Source organism: Chelonia mydas, chromosome 6 (genome assembly GCF_015237465.2).
Source record: "Chelonia mydas isolate rCheMyd1 chromosome 6, rCheMyd1.pri.v2, whole genome shotgun sequence".
Classification (NCBI taxonomy): domain Eukaryota; kingdom Metazoa; phylum Chordata; order Testudines; family Cheloniidae; genus Chelonia; species Chelonia mydas.
This window is the reverse complement of record NC_051246.2, coordinates 51,341,865-51,357,226: the sequence shown is the minus strand read 5'-3', so window position 1 is coordinate 51,357,226 and position 15,362 is coordinate 51,341,865. Positions and strand designations below refer to the sequence as shown.

At 45.0% G+C, this 15,362-nt stretch overlaps 1 protein-coding gene across 14 annotated transcripts in view; it reads right to left on the bottom strand.

Annotated features, from left to right (window-relative positions):
• Window positions 1–35: 35 nt before the first annotated feature.
• The window catches only part of PPFIA1 (PTPRF interacting protein alpha 1), an 89,908-nt gene continuing 74,581 nt past the window's right edge, over window positions 36–15,362 (bottom strand). For 11 of the 14 annotated variants that reach the window (XM_043548508.1, XM_043548502.1, XM_043548504.1 and 8 more), the window contains 2 exons: window positions 14,385–14,455; window positions 36–1,573 (listed from right to left, as the gene is read on the bottom strand). In XM_043548508.1, the coding sequence (XP_043404443.1) occupies window positions 14,397–14,455 (59 nt within the window). In that variant the 3' untranslated portion in view covers window positions 36–1,573; window positions 14,385–14,396. Of the gene's footprint in view, window positions 1,574–14,384; window positions 14,508–15,362 lie in introns of all 14 variants that reach the window. The other 3 variants (XR_006291491.1, XR_006291490.1, XR_006291492.1) reach the window with 1 other exon arrangement.

Below are 15,362 nucleotides of genomic sequence, written 5' to 3'. Positions count from 1 at the left end.
CATGTCTTCATTTGAAGCGAGATCTATAGCAGCAATCAATTGTTAAGATGCTTTATTGACAACTCTCCAGCATTCACCACAAAAAATAGATTCATTTTTGCATACGATTACATCTTAGTTTTTTCAATAGCATTTTATTGGCAGTGGAAAAATGCTTCAGAACTTTACTGAAAGAAAGCAATAAATAATACTGTGGTAAAAATAGTTCAAAGTACTTAGGCTGTACATACTTCGTTCAATAATCAGAAGTACACAAAAAAGATTAGAAAAAAACACAAAACAGTAACAATGAATTTCAGTTGTACAAGTAAACTAAAAAGAAGAAACCAAACAAGGAAAAAAAAAGACATGCTATATATGCTGTTGCATAATAAATAATGCACCATGATCTGAACAGATTTCTTACTGGCTTTTTAATGTGCCATTCAATGATACATTTTCTACGCAAAGCCTGAAATGGCTACAACCATCAAAAATTTTAAAAAATCTGGACAATTTTTAGAACAAGTTTACAAATGAATGCAAAAAGATGACTTAAGAAAAATAAGGCCTTTATTAGAAGTTGCACTACTTTATTCTTCAGCATACTGTGGCTTCATCTTTTACTATTTTTTTTTATATTAGACTGCAGTGCTTCATGATTGGTCCGCTAAGAATAGTTGCATCAGTGCCTTTCCACAAATGTTTTTAATCAAAAGGATATGGGAGGAAAGCACTTTTTGTGGCCTGTGGATTACTACCAGGAGCTATTATGAAGTCTTTCTTCCTTGGCTGAGAGAAAACATTTCTCAGTTTATGGCTTATGTTCAGTCATTGTAAAGACATGCTATACAAATACAGCAGACTGGAAGTTATGAAGGAGTTAACCAATTCTAAAACATGTTCCATAGTGTTATTATGTTCCCCCGTTTTAAAAATGTACTAAAGCATTAAATGAAGACAAATTCACCCTGACAAATTTTCTTTGTAAAAAAGGTACAACTATCAACAGAAATAAAAATAATCTATTAGACCTGCTTACTAAAACGTTTATCTGAATGCTTATCTGAAAAAGGCTGGTTTATTTCATGTTTAGAACTAGCTAATATTTCCAAAAGACAAAATATATACTGCTTGGTGTCATGATACTTTTACAAAGACAGGAAAATCCTTTTCACCTTCAATTTCATTATTAAAAAACCCAATGATAATTACAATAACTGCATAATTTACAAAAGCCCTATATTGCTTATAGGGACATATACTTACAAGCATTACAGTACATTCAGTTGGAAAGACTAAAATTACGGATAAAATCAGCAAGGATTTGATTTATAGACTGAATACAGATGGAAATGGTAAGTAACTATATAAATGAAGTCACATAGGTTTACTTAAATATAAGAAACATTTAATTCTAAAATATTTTCTCTATGGTACTCATGAATTTGTTTGCTAATTAAAAACTCTGTAATAAAATATCTCAAAGTGTCCATTTAACAAGTATTAACAAATTAAAGATTCCACTGATTTCTAAAATATGGTCTTTGAGTTCAAAATGCTGCATATCACCGGTAGAAATAGTGTGGGTAAACTGCAAAATAAAAAAGAAATCTGTTATACAGTGTCTCAGGATTTATGTTATATATATATATAAAAAAGCAAACATACATTACATTCCAAGTTTCTCAGCTAAACAGCTCATTGTTGTAGCATGTATTTAATAGATTACTACCATTTTGTGAAGTATAGAGTTCTATTGGTCCCAATATATGTTTCAGTTGCAATATGAAGCTTGAGGCCAAAGGTCAAATACCTTCAATTCCCAATAAGAGATTAACTTTTTTTTTTCTGGATGATCTTACTGTGTAATATATATTAAAAACAACAACAATATTAAGGCAATTAGAGTTAAGAGCTTTAACATTCACAAAGAAATGTTTTTAAAGTATCTACCTGATTTATACAGGGATGGATCCAGCTCATTTAAATTGCCCTTCACCTGCAGGAGCTTTCTTTCTCAGCATTTTATACTACAGAGCTCTTTTAGAGTACTTTTATATATTAAAGGCTACAGACTTTGAAGCTCCAACTATACTAGGAAATTGACCGATTGCTATGAAAGCTTATCAGCACCAAGTTCCCTGGAGCGAACGTTGAATTTAACTAGGAATATAGACGATAAAAATATTTTAAGCACCACTACAGAAACATGATTTTCGCTTGCAAGTGACAGACTTAAATCAGACAACTTCGGAATTTCTGCCTGTTCTTTAAGAAGTAACAGAGATCGATTTTTGAGATGTATATGATGTAACCTAACATAGAGGCTCCTTCCCACCTTGTTGTAGGATCTTCTGAGGTACAGTTAAAAGGGCATCTTATGCCCATCTACCTATTAAGGCTGTGAATTTGGAAAACTAGAGAATATGAAAAATGATGCCCTGTCCTATTTTGCATATTATATGAATATGTACTAAGTCATTTACATAAGTATTTATTACATAAATTCTCCCCACCTGCTTCCCCATCTATACCCAGCCATACCCTGATCTGGCTCATTTTCAAGTTCCCCCATGTCACAGCCCCATCCCTCTGGTTCTCTCATGTGCCCCCTTCAAATCTTCCCCCACACTATGTGAAGTATTTGGAGCTACCTGTAATACTTTATGAATATTATATGTTCCATCTATTTCTCAGTGTGTTTGATACAGGATTACATGAGGTTTCCTTTCCTGCATACATGCAGGTAACAACAGCTTCAGGCAGCCCCATTTACTGTAACTTAAGGACAATGAAAGGCATCTTTCACTTTGAAGACCATGATGAATTCAGTCTGGCATGGCACAGAGTGGGGAGTGTCCACGCTTATAAAGGGGAGGAACCCCCAAAGTGGGAAAACTGAAACAAAACTATTTGGAAGGATAAAAAGGACAGGAGTAGGCAGACACTGTTGGGAAGCAGACTGAAGCCCAGTCCCGAGAGGATGGGGGTCTCTGGAATAAGATAGGCCAACCTAAGTCTTTAGGTAAGATAGATGTATGTACAGACTGGTTATTGTGTTAAAAATCCTTTTATCTTATCCTGTGATCCTACTATTAAGGTTAAACAATGCTCCATTGGGTCACTGTATTCTCCACTGATCTCAGCTTCCAAAGGAAAGAAGATGTCACTCACCCTGTGCAGTAACTGAGGTTCTTAGAGATGGATGTCCCTGTGGGTGCTCCACTTTAGGTGACTTTGCGCCCCTGCGCTTGTAATTGAAGATTTGTAGTAGAAATGCCTGTTTGGGTCGCACGTGCACTGTCCTCATCTCATGCTACCTCAGGTGATTACATAGTGCCGTGTGACCAACCCCACCCCCACCCACCAGTTCCTTCTCTACTGCAGAGACTCTAGTGCGAAAACTCTGAAGTCCTGGAGAAGAGAGAGGGTAGAGGAGCACCCACAGGGACAACCATCTTGAAGAAGCTCAGTTACTGCACAGGGTAACCTCTTCTTCTTTGAGGAGTGTCCCTGTGGGTGCTTCACTTTAGGTGACTGTAGAGCAGTGCCGTTCAGTGGAAGGCAGGGACTTTGGATGACAGTCATGGCGGATGATAAAACCATAAGTCTGAATAGAGCATCTGATGATGAATGCTGCTCTATGGCATAATGTTGTGTGAACGTATGGGCTGACGCCCAGGTTGCTGCTTTGCAGATGTCCATAATGGGGACATTGTTGAGGAAGGAGCTTGAGGTGCAGAAGGTAGTACAGGATTAACTGCAGCGAAGCCAGCTCAGGTGGAATACCTTTATTTGAGGACCAGTACATAAACTGCCTTCACTTGGCCGTGTAAGTCACTCTAGTGGAGAGCTTTCTGGTGCCCAGCAAGACTTGCTGGACTCCGGCCAAGCACTCCTGCTCCTCTGTACTTAGCCATGCAGCAGCCAAGCCATCAGGTGCAATGCTGCCAGGTTCAGGTGCAAGAGGGCGCCGGGATTTTGTGACAGCAGATTCGGCCAGAGCAGTAGCCAAAACAGAGCTGCCACCAAGAGGTCCAGCAGCTTACTGAGGTCAAGTCAGTGCTATGAGGATCACCTTTGCTGTGTTCTGCTTGATCTTCACGAGGACTCTGTGGATCAGTGGAATTGGGGGAAAGGCATACATTAGAGCCCCCGACCACAGGAGCAGAAAAGCGTCCAATTAAGAGCCTCTGCCAGACCCCCGAAAGCAGAAGAAGATGTGGCATTTCCTGTTGTGCCTGGATGCAAACAGGTCCACCGGGGGAGTACCACACCTGCGGAAGATGATGCTGACCACCTCTGGATGGAGAGACCACTCGTGGTGAGACGAGAAGGTCCTGCTGAGGTGATCCACCAAATCGCTCCTGGCCCTGGGAGGGTGCGTGGCTACAAGATGGATGTTGTGTTGCACACAAAAGTCCCATAACTTGAGGGCTTCCCAGCAAAGGGCAGACAACCTGGCTCCGCCTTGCTTTTGATATGGAACATAGCCGCTGTATTGTCCATTAGGACCTGGACCACCCTGTTCTTCAGGTGAGGTAGGAAGGCAGGCCAACCGCACCACTCTGAGCTCCCTGACATTGATGTGTGGTGAACAATTGAGGCGAGACCAGTGACCTTGAGTACTGAGATTGCCTAGGTGGGCTCTCCATCCCAGGTCCAAAGCATCGGAGACAAGGGTCACCGACAGCGGTGCGGGGGGGGGGAGGGCGGGGGCGGCAGCTGTGAACAGGACTCACTCCACCACTAAATGCAGGCTTTTGCCATCATGCTAGTAACGACCCAGTGTGGTCCAGGACCTTGACTACACGGTCCACGCTGTGTCTGTTGGGGATTTAGACTGACACCAACCATGTCTGCAGTGGCCTGAAGTGGAGTCGCGCGTGCTGAACCACGCAAGTACAGGTTGCCATGGGGCCCAACAGCTGTAGGCATGTGTTGGTGAGAGGGTGAGCTTGTCTGAGGGTGAGCATGAGATCAGGTCTGCCATGGCCTCGGAAGGAAAGCCCCGGCCTGGGTAGAGTCAAGGACCGCTCCAATGAACTCTCTGCGCTGCGTCAGGACTAAGGTTGACTGTCTTGTTTATCAATAGCCCCAGGTCGCAACAGATGGAGCAAACCAGGTTGAGATGATGCCGTACCTGATCTCAGTATCAGCCTTTTATTAACCAGTCGTGGAGGTACAGGTAAATCTGCATGCCTTTGTGCCTTAGGTAAGTGGCCACTATACACTTTGTGAACACTCTCAGTGCTGAGGAGAGGCCGAGGGGCAGTGCCGTGAATTGAAAATGGCAGTGGCCCAACAAAAATGGAGGAAACGCCTGTACCCCAAGAAAATGGAAATATGCGCCCTTTAAGTCGAGAGTGGAGTACCAGTCTCCCGGATCAAGGGAGGGGATAATGGAGGCTAGAACTTTAACTTCTTGAGGGACTTGTTGAGGTATCGCAGGTCTAGAATGGGTCTGAGGCCTCCTTTTGCTTTCGGTATTAGGAAATAACGGGAATAGAACCCTTTCCCTCATGTCTGGACGGACCTCCTCCACCACCCCCAGATGCAGAAGGTTCTCTACCTCTTGCACTAGTAGTTGCTAGTGAGAAGGGTCCCCGAAGTGGGGCGGAAGGGAGGGTCGGCCATGAATTGCAAGGTGTAGCCCAAAGAAATTGTGTTGAGCACTCAACGGTCCAAGGTCAGCTTTGACCAGGCCGACTGGAAGGGATGTAGACAGTCGAGGAAAAAGCGGGGGAGTGGATCCTAGGCAGTGGCTGGGGTGCCATCCTCAGGCGCATCCTCAAATCGTCTGCTTCTGGCTGCCCTGATCTCGAGAGGGGCCTTGCTGGGCAGAGGAGCAGGAAGACCAAGGGTGATGTCACTTAAACCCCTTGTCTTTCTCCTTCTTTCTGTAGAAGCTGGGCTGGGGGACACCCTACGAGCGAGACAGCAGCCGGAATGGCTTTCTAGCCTGTTGAGGGGTGTGCAAGCCCAAGGACCAGAGGGTGGCATGGAAGTCTTAAGGACCTAGAGCCATGCACTGGTCAGCTCCAAGAAGAGCCCTGCTCCCTCAAATGGGAGATCATAGAGAGTAGTCTGCATCTCCTGGGACAGCCCAGAGGACTGTAACCAGGAGCTGCACCTCATGACCGCCAAGTCTGTAGCATCCTAGGCCATCTGGAGGATGCTTCTCGCCACCGCTTTGCCCTCATCCACTGGCGGCAAACTCCTGGGCTTTGTCCTGTGGAAGGCCCTCCTTGAATTTGCTGATGGAGTCCCACAAGTTGAAATTGTACCCGCCTAGCAAGGCCTGATAGATACCCAAAATTTCAGGCTGGCTGTTGAATAAACTTTTCTGCTAAATAAGGCTAGTCTTTTGGTGTCTTTATTTTTGGGGGTGCTGACGCTACCGGGGACCCTGCAGAAGTGTTGGTATACAGGTATTCAAATCTCTTTGCAGGAACATATTTCTTTTCTGCTTTCTTGGAGATAGGCAGAATGGAAGAGGGGGTCTGCCACACCAACTTGGCAATTTTCAGGACCCCTGGGTGGACAGGCAATGCGACCCAGGCCGGAGTGGAAGGAGGGTATGACACTGAAGAGGTCATTGGACTCCTCCACTAGCTCCTCAACCTCCAGGTTCAGGTTAGCAGCCACCCTTTTGAGCAGTGCCTGGTGCTTCTTAAAATTATCAGGGGGGCTGCTTGCTTGCGAGGGGCCCGCCACCACCTAGTCCGGAGACGAAGAGGATGACTGCACCACAGGGGGAGGGGCGGCTTCCACTTGCCTGTCCAGGGATGGCTTGTTGGCCATTGAGACCTGCTGCACCGCTCTTGCATCAGACTCAGCACCATGCTGCCTCTTGCACAGCCATCACCAGTTTGTCCAATGCGGCCTGAGAGGAATGGTGGGAATACGGAACCAGCATGACGGATACACCACATGGGCTCCAATACTGCCACAGGGCTGGCCACTGCCCTTGCTACCATGCTACTGCCTCCAGGGCCATGCCCGTCTTGCGGGCCGTTGGCGATTTGCCTCTCCTAGGTGAGAAGTTGAACTCTCCCTTTGGCTCCAACCATTGCCCTTCTGTTGACCAGGGCAGAACCGTAGATACCTGTCTAGAAGAAGCTGTAGAAGTCTGTTGGCGACTGGTAAGGACAAGGCGAGGAACGGTGCCTGCCCTGAAGCATGGTACCATGACCAAAAATGATCTGCACCAAGAGGGATTGATGCTGGGGGGACCGCTAGGCAATGGGAATCTGTGCTGCGGTGATCTCTGGCGGGAGGTTCAGTGGTATCGTGGGTACGGGGATTGGAGTTGTGACTTGGGCATCCCGTACCTTGTAGGTGGTGACCTTGGTGTTAGAGACCTGGGTCTTCCACCCAGAGATCGAGGCTGCAGCGCCAGAGTCCAAGGCTGCAGTGATGGGGATCAACGCCTGCAGTCCAGGGACTGGGGACACTACACTGCTTTGGAAGGAGATCCATAACAGGCTAGCCCTTAGAGGTCTGGGCCTTAACTGGGTCCATCACCTGGTTTGGCGTCTGCAGTGCCAGCTGGCCTACAGTAACTCCTCACTTAACGTTGTAGTTATGTTCCTGAAAAATGCAACTTTAAGTGAAACCATGTTAAGCAAATCCAATTTCCCCATAAGAATTAATATAAATGGGGAAGAGGGGTTAGATTCCAGGGAAAATTTTTTCGCCAGACAAAAGACACTGTATATATATACACACATATATGCGCACACACACACAGTATAAATTTTAAACAAACAATTTAATACTGTACACAGGAATGATGGTTGTGAAGCTTAGTTGAGGTGGTCAAATCAGAGGGTGGAATATTTCCCAGGGAATGCCTTACTGCTAAATAACGAACTAGCACTCGGCTGAGCCCTCCAGGGTTAACACACTGTTAATATAGCCTGACACTCTACAAGGCAGCATGAATGGAGGAAGGGGAGACAGCATGACAGAGAGAGAGAGAGACACACAATGTGTTTGAGAGAGAGACGGACGAGCATTGCCCCTTTAAGTATGCTGACGCCACTCTAAGTACATTGCCTTTTTAATGACAGGTTTCAGAGTAGCAGCCATGTTAGTCTGTATCCGCAAAAAAGAACAGGAGTACTTGTGGCACCTCAGAGACTAACAAATTTGAGCATAAGCTTTCATGGGCTACAGCCAGTAGATTAGCAAGTTGGGACAGCAGCTGCTGCCAGCAAGCTCCCTTCATCCTGAGCCCTGTCGTGCCCCCCCCCCCCCCGGCTCTGTGGAAAGGGGGTAAAGTTGTGGGGGGGACACCCTGACATTAGCACCCCTCTTTCTCCCACCTCTGCACAGCAAGCAGGAGGCTCTGGGGAGCAGCTCCAAGGCAGAGGGCAGGAGCAGCACATGGCAGTGGGGAGAGGGACAGCTGAACTGCCCGGCAATTGATTGGGCGGCTGCCGCATAGGGAACTTAGGGGTGTGGGGAGCTGACAGGGAGGCTGCCGGTCCACCCTGGTTCCAAGCCCCCACCAGCTAGCTCCAACGGGCTGCTCTTTCTGCAAGCAGTGAACAAAGCAAGCAGCTGCCAAACAACTTTATAAGGGAACACTGCGCAAGTTTAAACAAGCATGTTCTCTAATTGATCAGCAACATAACAATGAAACAACAACATTAACCGGGACGACTAAGTGCGGAGTTACTGTACTTGGTTGTTGGCCGCTAGGGCTGCCTCGGGCACAGGTAGCCCTACAAGGGGTCAGGATCCCTGGCTGGAATGGGGGTCTGGCCACAGAAGTTCCCCTGTGTAGCTCCGGGGTCAGCATGTGGCCTAACAAAGGTCCTTTCCCTGAAGCCCCCTTATCCTGTGGTGCCAACAGGCCCTTCAGCTTCAGCCGCTTCTTGGGAACTGGGGAAGGGGCATGGTGACAGGCGGGTTCCGGTGCCGGTGGTGCACTATGCGCTAACACTGAAGTGCTAGGCATGGAGTCTGACCGGAAGGGCTCCAAAGCAAGATGAAGCGCAAGGAGGGCCCTCAAGTGGATATCCCACTCCCTTTGAGTTTCAGGGTGAAAGTTCTTGCCGATCTTGCACTGGTGTTTTCTACGTGATTCTCCCTGATATTTCAAACAGCTATTGTGCGGGTCACTAATGGGCATTGGCCGGGTACATGATGACCATGGCTTAAAGCCTGGGGAATGGGGCATGCCCCACTCTGCAGCGAAGTCCCAGCCGGGACTCTAACTACTAAAACTATCGAACACTTAACTTACTGGTCAAACAAAGTACCTAAAAAAACCTAACTACAAAGGAGACAGAACAATGGACTGAAAGAACGGCTAACACTCTTGGAATGCAAGCCAAGGCACTCTGACCAACCATCACAGGCGGTAAGAAGAAACTGAGAGGGCACAGGATCGCCAGCACCTGATATACCGATGCATGAGCACGGCACTCAAGGAAGTGCCACAGCCAACCCTATGGATACCGCTAAGGCAAAAGTCTCTGATGAGTGTGCACAAGGGCACGCACGCACACACCTAGAATGGAATTGAGATGAGCAAGCACTCAAAGAATGTTGTGTATGGGGGAGGAGATGCCATAAGGGCTCCCAATTTCCCTACTCACCTGGCAGATGTGATGGTCAAGAGGAAAGCCACTTTCACTGAAAGGTGAAGTAGTGAACAGATCACGAGTGGTTCAAATGGGGGTCCAGTAAGGCCCTGTAACACCAGATTGAGGTCCCATGATGGAGTAGGGGCTTGTATTTCTGAGTAAATGTTATGAAGGCCCTTGAGAAAACACTTGGTGATTGGGTGAGCAAAGATCGAGAACTCATCCACCTTGTGGTGGAATGCAGTGATGGCTGTGAGGTGTACTCTGATCGACCTCATGGCGAGGCCGATTTGTTTAAGTTCCAATATATAGTCCAGTACCAGTAGTAGAAGAGAGGAAACCACCATGATTTATCCATTTTGGCACCATGTATTGAATCGTCTCCATTTGTGCAGGTATGTATGTTGTATAGTTGGTCTACAACAACTGTTTAAGAAGTTTCAGAGTAGCAACCATGTTAGTCTGTATCTGTAAAAAGAAAAGGAGTACTTGTGGCACCTGAGAGACTAACAAATTTATTAGAGCATAAGCTTTCGTGAGCTACAGCTCACTTCATCGGATGCATACGGTGGAATATAGTGGGGAGATTTTATATACAGGGAACATGAAACAATGGGTGTTACCATACAGACTGTAACAAGAGTGATCACTTAAGGTGAGCTATTACCAGCAGGAGAGCGGGGGCGGGGAGTGGAAACCTTTTGTAGTGATAATCAAGGTGGGCCATTTTCAGCACTTTCCAAGAACAGTAGGAGGGGAAATAAACAAGGGGAAATAGTTTTACCTTGGGTAATGACGCATCCACTCCCAGTCTTTATTCAAGCCTAAGTTAATTGTATCCAGTTTGCAAATTAATTCCAATTCAGCAGTCTCTCGTTGGAGTCTGTTTTTGACGGTTTTTTTGTTGAAGAATTGCCACTTTTAGGTCTGTAATCGAGTAACCAAAAGAGATTGAAGTGTTCTCCGACTGGTTTTTGAATGTTATAATTCTTGACGCCTGATTTGTGTCCATTTATTCTTTTACATAGAGACTGTCCAGTTTGGCCAATGTACATGGCAGAGGGGCATTGCTGGCACATGATGGCATATATCACATTGGTAGATGTGCAGGTGAACGAGCCTCTGATAGTGTGGTTGATGTGATTAGGCCCTATGATGGCGTCCCCTGAATAGACATGTGGACAAAGTTGGCAACAGGCTTTGTTGCAAGGATAGGTTCCTGGGTTAGTGTTTTGTTGTGTCGTTGCTGGTGAGTATTTGCTTCAGGTTGGGGGGGGCCTGTCTCCCAAGATCTGTGAGAGTGATGGGTCATCTTTCAGATAGGTTGTAGATCCTTGATGATGCGTTGGAGAGGTTTTAGTTGGGGGCTGAAGGTGGCGTTCTGTTATTTTCTTTGTTGGGCCTGTCCTGTAGTAGGTAACTTCTGGGTACTCTTCTGACTCTGTCAATCTGTTTCTTCACTTCAGCAGGTGGGTATTGTAAGAATGCTTGAGAGAGATCTTGTAGGTGTTTGTCTCTGTCTGAGGGGTTGGAGCAAATGCGGTTGTATCGTAGAGCTTGGCTGTAGACAATGGATCGTGTGGTGTGGTCTGGATGAAAGCTGGAGGCATGTAGGTAAGTAAAGCGGTCAGTAGGTTTCCGGTATAGGGTGGTGTTTATGTGACCATCGCTTATTAGCACCATAGTGTCCAGGAAGTGGATCTCTTGTGTGGCCTGGTCCAGGCTGAGGTTGATGGTGGGATGGAAATTGTTAAGAGAATGTCCTTTACTTCCTTGAGGTGGAATCTTGCCAGGTTTGGGTGGAGGGCCTGGCCTGCATCCTGAGACAGAGATGAGATGAGGCAGAAGAGGAAGCGTATGGGGTGGGCACACAGCCATCTTTAAGAGGTAAGGAAGCCAAATTTGTCGGCCACAGGGGGGCTTTCAAGAGGACTCTAGTGTCCTGATCTTGTGTATCACCCAGGATAGAAGAGGGGTTGGAGGAAAGGTATATACTAGGGGTTCATCCCATTTGATGAGAAAAGCATCGCCCAGGGAATGGGATCCCAATCGTGCTCTGGAGCAGAAGTGCGGGTACTTGGCATTTTGGATCGTCACAATAAGGTCTATAGTTGGGAACCCCCCATTTGAATATATTCTGTAGTATTCCAGGTTCATTTCCCACTCGTTGTCCTGGGAAAATTTTCTGCTTAATGCACCTGCTGTGATGTTTTGGCATCCTGGGAGGCAGGAAGCAGAGATGTCGATGTTGTGACTGATGCACCAATTCCATAATAGCATGGCTTCTGTGCACAGGGATTGTGACCGTGCCTCCCTCTTCTTGTCAGTTTATATAAAACAGGCAAGCAACGTTGTCTGTGAGGATATTTATAGTTCTGTCCTTGATCATAGGTAGGAAATGGGAACATGCATTGTGAACTGCCCACAGCTCCAGTAAGTTTATATGTAGAATGAATTCCAATGGGACCAGCAGCCTTGAACCTTACGATTGCGCAAGTGTGCTCCCCAACCTAGTGAGGAAGCATCTGTATTTATTATTATTGTTGGAGGGTTCTGTGCAGCCATCATTTGGTTGGGTCCACAAATATAGAGAGTTTTTTTACTTTGGTTGGCATCATGAGATGTTTGTTTAGGTTGTGTCTGTGTGGAACATACACTGTCTGGAGTCAGGCCTGCAGGCCTCGAATGAGGAGACTGGCATATTTCACGAACATTGTTGGGCATGTGGCCCAACAGTTGGAGGCAGATCCTGGCTGATGTCTGGGGACTGTTTGGTGTTGTGGAGCTTAGGTTCAGTAAAGTCATAAATCAGTGTCAGGGTAGCAAAGCTGTAGCTTCTGGATAGTCGAGGTAGGCCCCGATGAACTCCAGTCTCTGCACAGATGTGAACATTGATTTCTGTGTGTTTATTTGTAGGCCTAGACATGTGAAAACAGCTACTGTGTTTTGAGTAGCTTTCACTGCTCCTTGTTGAGTCACTGCTTTGAGTAAGCAATCATCCAAATAGGGGAATATTATGACCCCTTGTCTGCGGAGGTGAGCCGCCGCCACCACCGTGAGAACTTTTGAAAATACACTTGGGGAAGTGGACAGTCCAAAGGGCAGTACTTTCTACTGAAAATGGTTTATTCCTAAAAAAACCTGAGGAACCTCTTCTGTGAGGGATGTATTGTTATATGAAGTGTGTGTTCTGCAGGTCAAGGGCTAAGAACCAGTCCCCTCTTTCCAGTGCTGGAATTATGGTTGCTAACGTGACCATCCTGAAGTGTTGGGTCTTCATGAATTTGTTGAATCTTCTTAAATCGAGATTAGGCCTCCAACCTCCAGATTTTTTCTGGGTTAGAAAATAATGTGAGTAGAATCCCCTCCCACTGTGTTGTGTTGGTAGTGGCTCTATTGTGCCTAGGCATATGAGATGGTTTACCTCCTGTCACAATAGATGTTTGTGAGAGAGGTCTCTGAAGACGGTTAGGAGGGAGGGTGGGTATGGGGAATGAAGGTAAATGGGATGGAATAGCCAGTCTCAACGATCTCTAATACCCATTTGTCTGACGTGATGATCTGCCAGGCTAGGTGGAATGGGGTCAGACGGTCTCTGAATGGATCGGAGGTAGCAGGTGTTTCCAGCATTTGAAAATGTGGAGTAACTAAGCTATTCTAAAAGGGCATCTAATAACTGAAACTTAATTTCCTATAAGAGAAAAAAGTTTTGTTTTTATTTTTAGAAAAGAAGAAAAACAGTGAAGGAGAAGTAACTATAAAGCTAGCTAACAAAAAACTATTAACTAAATAAGTACAGTAACTATTCTAAAGCAGAGAGGCACTGCTAAGTGCTCCATCTGAAGCCGAGGGCGGTAGAGGAAGAACTGAGGAGGGGTTGGTCGCACAGTTCTATGTAACTGCCTGAAGCGGCGCAAGACAGGGAAAGCGCATGTGCAACCCAACCAGGCACTGCTCCTACAAATCTCTGATTACAAGCACTGGGGCTCACAATCGCCTAAAGTGGAGCTCCAACAGGGATACTCCTCGAAGAACCACCACAGGTAGCCAAACCTAGTCAGACCTGCTGAGCAATCCTGGTTCATACAAGAGTCCTGGGCCAGGTCTAAGAGTGGGCGAAATGTGGGATTCCATCCAAGAACAGATGAAGGCAACAGGCTTCACACCTGAGGGAGTGCACTGAGAGGCCAAGGAAGGGGTAAGAAGTGCAGATAGCCTTGAGCCATGACACCCCATACTAAACTCCCTTGACCCTCTCTAGTTGGCTATTCCCTCTCCAGCCTCTCACTTCTTTTCGCCCTGAAACTAGAGCAACAGTACTCTGCCCAGTGTGAATGAAAACTACTCACTTCTCCCTCTCAATGTAGGTTTCACTTTCTGGGTGTCTGAGATTTCATAATCCAGCTAGGACTACCAGATGACCCTGTGAAGTCCTTGAGGAAAATCGAAGTAGATAATGCCTGAATTCCTAATGTAAAGATGACCAAAAATCCAACACTTTTTGCAGAAAAACCCTTTCATGCCTTTTAAAAAAATATATCATAAAGGAGCAAAAAAGAAAAGACCAATTATTTTCCTTTGCAAATTAACTTTATAATTAGGATTATATTATGTAAAGGTTGACAGCCTTAGCTAGAAGGAACTACCTTAAAATTCTCAGTGTAGTATTTATATTTTAAACTGGTTGGTTTTCCTTTTTTTTTTTTACATTTAGATATTAAGTTTTTGGATTTGGTTTAAACTTTAAAATGTATATTTTACAAAGTGGCCTATTTTCCTGCTATACCTATCTTTTTTACTCACCAACAGATGCCTTTAACAGGAGTAAGTCCTTACTGTAGTGGAATCCAGCCTTTGTGTTCCTGATACATTGCCTGTTTCAACAATCATAGAAGGAAGACATGCAGAACACAGCATGCAGTTAGTCTTCAAAAAAAAAAAAAAATCACACAGCAATGTGATTACAGCTACTGTACACACTCAACTAAGGTTACAATAAATTAGAAAAGCAGAATTTAAAATAACCTTAAGTTCATCTATTTACTAGTTCTAGTTTCAGTGCTTAGCTTTACAAAAAATTCCCAACAAAACAATACTCATGCAAGCTAGGGCACTGTAAATGGCAGAAGTGAATCATGTCTAGAAGTACAACTATTAATATTCTTCTTTCTAAGATTTCTCTCAGCTTTTGATTGCACATGGAGAAGAAAACTTGACTTTTTAGAATGTGAATGTTTAATATTTTACATTTAAATCAAATTAAACATTATACGGTGCAGAGAACTCCTGGACTAGATATTTTACACTAGTGAGAGTAATATTTACAATTTTAAGCATCCCACTAACATTCTTAATATTTGTGTAATATATTGGGGTTCTTCTTAAACTTCATGTATTTAGTTAAAGTGTTCAAACAAAATAGGTACACTATCAAGGACCTTTGGTCCAAATTTGCCCAAAGGATGTTCTCAAACTGTAATTGCCTGGTACATTCCATCACCAACAACATTTTCCATGTGGCAAGCACTGATATTCATCTTATTTCCATAGTCCGAGATATAGAAAAAGTATTTCCTAAATAAAAAGAACTTCTAGTCTGTTCCTAGAGGAAAAAAACCTGAAAAGGAACCATATATCTGGTAGAAAGCTCACACAAGTTACTACAAAAATAAACTTATATTTGAAATAAAAAGTTTTACATATATAAACATGCACAAGGCAGATGCTTTTATGCAGATTAAAATTAAAATATTCTGGCTACTTAATTAATTTACAACCTCA